Source organism: Asparagus officinalis, unplaced genomic scaffold (assembly GCF_001876935.1).
Source record: "Asparagus officinalis unplaced genomic scaffold, Aspof.V1 AsparagusV1_Un593, whole genome shotgun sequence".
NCBI lineage: Eukaryota > Viridiplantae > Streptophyta > Magnoliopsida > Asparagales > Asparagaceae > Asparagus > Asparagus officinalis.
Genome location: NW_017972855.1, coordinates 41,285 through 46,973, shown reverse-complemented (window position 1 = coordinate 46,973; position 5,689 = coordinate 41,285). Strand labels below are relative to the sequence as shown.

The following is a 5,689-nucleotide window of genomic DNA, read 5'->3' as shown; positions in this document are numbered from 1 at the left end:
ACATGATAGCATTTTAAATTTTGTTAATTTTCATAACAATTATCCTTAATTTTTTTTCATTGTTTATATAACTATAATGGGTATATGTTTTTTTTAGATTTTCTCCTGGCATATCAGTGATGCTTTTGAAAGAGAAGATGAGATAGAGAAGTTACCAAGTGATGAGCAAATTTACTTTTAGAGGAATATTGCCAAACTAAATTGGAAATTGTTCCATGCTGTCAAGCGTTGTAAACGATATCAATGGATGCTTACGCCAAGGAGATACAACGACTTACAAGAAATTGGAGATCTATGAAGGAACCGATGATCTCATTGACCTTGAAGACCTGAAGAAGAATGTGAAGAATGTTATGGCACAGAATGATAGGCATACTAATGCTGCACAGAAGAAGAAGAAAAATATTTTTGATCTTTTGATAGGAATGATGATATTAGTTGCTTCGATTATGACAATATAACCAATATTGAAAAGGAAGCTTCTCATATTGTGGAGGAGGTTGTGCAAATAGAGAAGAAAATAGATGAAGTAGAAGAAAAAAAACAAGAAGCCGCGCAAGAAGAGAAGGAAGTAGAGAAAGAAGAAGGGCAAGAAGTGGATGTTGAGAATGTGGAGAAAGAGAAAGAGAAGAAAGAAGGGAAAGAAGAGGATGGTGAGAATGTGGAAAAGCAAGAAGAAAAGAAAGAGGAAGAGAAAGAAGAAGAGAAGAAAGATGAAGAACAAAAGGAGGAGAAAGAGAAGAATGTTGAAGAGTTATCAATTAAGAAATTCATTGCCGCACCGAAGGTAAAAGTTTATCGAAAGAGAATGAAGAAATTAGCTTCAAAGGGGACAAGGGCACCAAGTACCAGGATTAGGATACGATCACATCTAGTCTGAACCCCACTCAATGAAGAAAAGAAGAAGGAAGTTAATGAAGAGATAATTATAGTATTACACCAGAAAGATAAGGAGAGGAAAAAAATTAGGTACTACTATATGTCTGATGAATGAAGCTGAGAGTTTATGAAGAATAGGAAAATCAAGAAGAAGGAGGATGTTTTGCTGAAGTCGTTAAACGAGAGTATTCCTAATGTTTCTGATTTTGGCATACACTTGGTTGATAATGAAGGAACCTTCATTCACAACTTTAAAATGTCTCATCATGTAGCGGCAAAGCTTACACCAGATGAGAACATATGTGTCTCAAATTTTTACAATAAAAAATTCCATCAGTAAGTTTAGTAATTCTCATTCATGTTTGGATGCATACTACATGTGATCTTTTATCCATTCATGTTAATGTTTGTGTATAAATATTAATATTTCCCGATATATGTTAACTTATAGACGTTTATGTTAACTTTTGCTCGTACATGTTACCTTTCATTATTACATGTCAACGTTTATCAACAATTGTTAATGTTTGTATCTTACTGTTATATTTCAGGTCATGTATTATTGTCAATACGTCGAACAATAGTATTGATGCTTTGGAGCTTATGTATCTACTTAGTAGAGACCGTCTCGATGACCATGCAAGTTTAATATGTTAAATATATGCATATCTATTTTTTATGTTGTGTTGTCATGCAATTTAATTTTCATCTTTTGCATGGTAAATTTATAGGTCATGGAAGCTTTGATAGATAGAATAAGTATATGGTTAGAGAGACCAAAAATTACCTCACTGAACAAGAAATATGGAGTCATATCAACTTACTTTTGCGTAAGCACTAGTTTCAAACCCCTAACCATCTTTACATCTTATTTATAATTGGCATAATATTATCTTCTTGGCAATACAACATAGTTTTTATGCCAAGACTCCTGATTTTTCACATCTGTATGCTTCGTTTATACAAAAGCATGTTGATGCAGACAAGAATATACTCCTTATCCCCCTTGTGCGTCAGGACCACTAGCATATTGCTGAAGTCAGGTTGGATGAGAACGTGTTAAGCATTATAGCTTGACTGGCCATAGTGCGTACATTGAACCAGTGAATAAAGTAATTAATTTTATGGATCATATGAAGTTTGGATTTGATCCCCAAAATGTTTAGAGAAAGTACAAATATGAAGCCGTCCCTTGCGAGCAACAGTCTGGAATGCTAGTATTTCACAAATATAATCTTTTTTATTTTGTCTAATATCATATATCTAGCTAGCTTGCTACTTTATATCATGCAGTTTTGATTATGGAATTTTCGTTCCCTTATATATGAAGGCTATAATCTGTGGTGTTGATACACTTCAAATAACTACTTCAACAATGAATTTGATGTCATACGTGCTAGGCTTGCAACTGAACTTCTAATAGAAGGATGAGAATAAAAGAATCAAACAGAGACTTTAGATAAGGATGGGAGAACGTTGTTTTAAAAGTTGATTGATTGAATCAAAACTTGTGTGCATGTTTATATTATGTATATTAATTTAGTTGTGTTCAGTTGATGTGGATGACAAACAATACATCAAGATTGACATTTATTGTTCTTATAGTATTTCTGGTATTTTTGTCACAATATATCTACGTTTTGTTTTGATACAACATATATTTAACATGTTTAAATAAAAAGCTACTTGTTAACCTGAATGTCAACAGGAAAAGCTAATACTTAACATGTACATTTGACAAGTTAACATATTTAGCTAAAAGTTATTATGTTATGAAGAAAGCTGACATGTAACGGTGAAAGTTAACATATTCTGCTGAAAGTTAATATGTTCAGCTGATAGTTAGCGTGCAGATCTGAAAGATAACATGTTCATGTGAACGTTAACTTATTCAACTGAATGTTAACATGTTCATTTGCAAGTTAACGCGTACATCTGAAAGTTAACATTTTTAGCTTGCAGTTAACATAGCATACTACATGTGATCTTTGATCCATTCATGTTAATATTTGTGTATAAATATTAATATTTCCCGATATATGTTAACTTATAGACGTTTATGTTAACTTTTGCTCGTACATGTTACCTTTCATTATTACATGTCAATGTTTATCAGCAATTGTTAATGTTTGTATCTTACTGTTATATTTCAGGTCGTGTATTATTGTCAATACGTCGAACAATAGTATTGATGCTTTGGAGCTTTTGTATCTACTTAGTAGAGACCGTCTCGATGACCATGCAAGTTTAATATGTTAAATATATGCATATCTATTTTTTATGTTGTGTTGTCATGCAATTTAATTTTCATCTTTTGTATGGTAAATTTATAGGTCATGGAAGCTTTGATAGATAGAATAAGTATATGGTTAGAGAGACCAAAAATTACCTCACTGAGCAAGAAATATGGAGTCATATCAACTTACTTTTGCGTAAGCACTAGTTTCAAACCCCTAACCATCTTTACATCTTATTTATAATTGGCATAATATTATCTTCTTGGCAATACAACATAGTTTTTATGCCAAGACTCCTGATTTTTCACATCTGTATGCTTCGTTTATACAAAAGCATGTTGATGCAGACAAGAATATACTCCTTATCCCCCTTGTGCGTCAGGACCACTAGCATATTGCTGAAGTCAGGTTGGATGAGAACGTGTTAAGCATTATAGCTTGACTGGCCATAATGCGTACATTGAACCAGTGAATAAAGTAATTAATTTTATGGATCATATGAAGTCTGGATTTGATCCCCAAAATGTTTAGAGAAAGTACAGATATGAAGCTGTCCCTTGCGAACAACAGTCTGGAATGCTAGTATTTCACAAATTTAATCTTTTTCATTTTGTCTAATATCATATATCTAGCTAGCTTGCTACTTTATATCATGCAGTTTTGATTATGGAATTTTTGTTCCCTTATATATGAAGGCTATAATCTGTGGTGTTGATACACTTCAAATAACTACTTCAACAATGAATCTGATGTCATACATGCTAGGCTTGCAACTGAACTTCTAATAGAAGGATGAGAATAAAAGAATCAAACAGAGACTTTAGATAAGGATGAGAGAACATTGTTTTAAAAGTTGATTGATTGAATCAAAACTTGTGTGCATGTTTATATTATGTATATTAATTTAGTTGTGTTCAGTTGATGTGGATGACAAACAATACAGCAAGATTGACATTTATTGTTCTTATAGTATTTCTGGTATTTTTGTCACAATATATCTACGTTTTGTTTTGATACAACATATATTTAACATGTTTAAATGAAAAGCTACTTGTTAACCTGAATGTCAACAGGAAAAGCTAATACTTAACATGTACATTTGACAAGTTAACATATTTAGCTAAAAGTTATTATGTTATGAAGAAAGCTGACATGTAACGGTGAAAGTTAACATATTCTGCTGAAAGTTAATATGTTCAGCTGATAGTTAGCGTGCAGATCTGAAAGATAACATGTTCATGTGAACATTAACTTTTTCAACTGAATGTTAACATGTTCATTTGCAAGTTAACGCGTACCTCTGAAAGTTAACATTTTTAGCTTGCAGTTAACATAGAGATCTAGCATGTTCATAATAACGTTATCATACTCAGTTGAAAATTATCGTGTACAGCTTAGAAAAATTTTAGAACCGAGATAATTAACAGGAAACACAAATAGAATACTTTAGCTAAATAAGTACATTACACAAAACTCCTTACATTCTTGCAGCTGATATTGCTTGAAAACACAATAAATATTTAGTCTTACAACTTCACAGATTAGAAAAGTCTTCAATAATATCATTTTTATAGCAGCATATTATCATTTTATTTTCATTTTTGGTATTTTTGCCATGATAAATTTAAGCTTTTTCTTGATACAACTTATATTCAGTTGAAAGTTAACATATACAGCTGAAAGTTAACATGTACAGCTAAGAGTTAACATGTTCAAGTGAAAATTAATCTGTTCAGGTTAAAGTCAACATATTCGGCTAAAAGTTAACTTATATGTTTGCAAGTTAACATGTACAACTTATAGTTAACCTTTTTAGCTTAAAGTTAATATATTCAGTTGAAAGTTAACATCTTTACTTGAAAGTTAACTAAAGAATCTGAAAGTCAACATGTACAGTTGGAAGCTAACATGTTCATTTGAAAGTTAACATAGTCAAATGAAAGTTAACATGTTTAACTAAAAGTTATTCAGCTGAAAGTTATTATAGTACCAAGATATTTAACAGGAAACACAAACAGTATACTCATGAGGGTAGTGCTAGTGCTGTTGTTGGTGCTATTGCTGCTGCTGAGGTCATGGCTGTGGAGGTCTCTATGGCCCTGGCTGCCGTCTTATAAGCTCAGACATCTTCCATGTCCATATACCCATGAGCTTTGGCCATCAGCTATTCATAATTGGTGACCGACTTCTTAGCAAGTGAGTCATCCAATTTGTTATTCTACAAACCGGCCATAATAGCGGACATAGCAACCGCACTCCCTTGGTCATTAAACTCTAGCCTCTTTGTTTGGAACCTCTTGAAGTAGGCTTGAAGGCTCTCTCTAGGCTCTTGCCTCATCTGGATTAACACATGAGGTGGCTTCTGTTTGGTAACAGCCAAGAAATGGTGGATGAACTTCTAGCTGAGTTGTTGAAAGCTCTGATGGACTTCTTCTCGATGGTGTTCCACCAGAGCTTGGGGCTCCCTACCAGAGTGATGGGGAAGCATCGGCAGATAACTGCTTCCGATGCATGGAACATGCTCATTACATCATAATAATTTTGAACATGCTCAGTGGGGTCTCCTTTGCCTT

General features: G+C 33.0%; 1 protein-coding gene across 1 annotated transcript; it reads left to right on the top strand.

Annotated features, from left to right (window-relative positions):
- Positions 1 to 215: 215 nt before the first annotated feature.
- Positions 216 to 5,233, top strand: LOC109827973 (FK506-binding protein 5-like). The gene is made up of 3 exons (XM_020395002.1): positions 216 to 370; positions 439 to 653; positions 5,088 to 5,233. Exons 1-3 carry the CDS (start codon positions 216 to 218, stop codon positions 5,231 to 5,233), a joined length of 516 nt encoding a protein of 171 aa, XP_020250591.1.
- Positions 5,234 to 5,689: the final 456 nt, after the last annotated feature.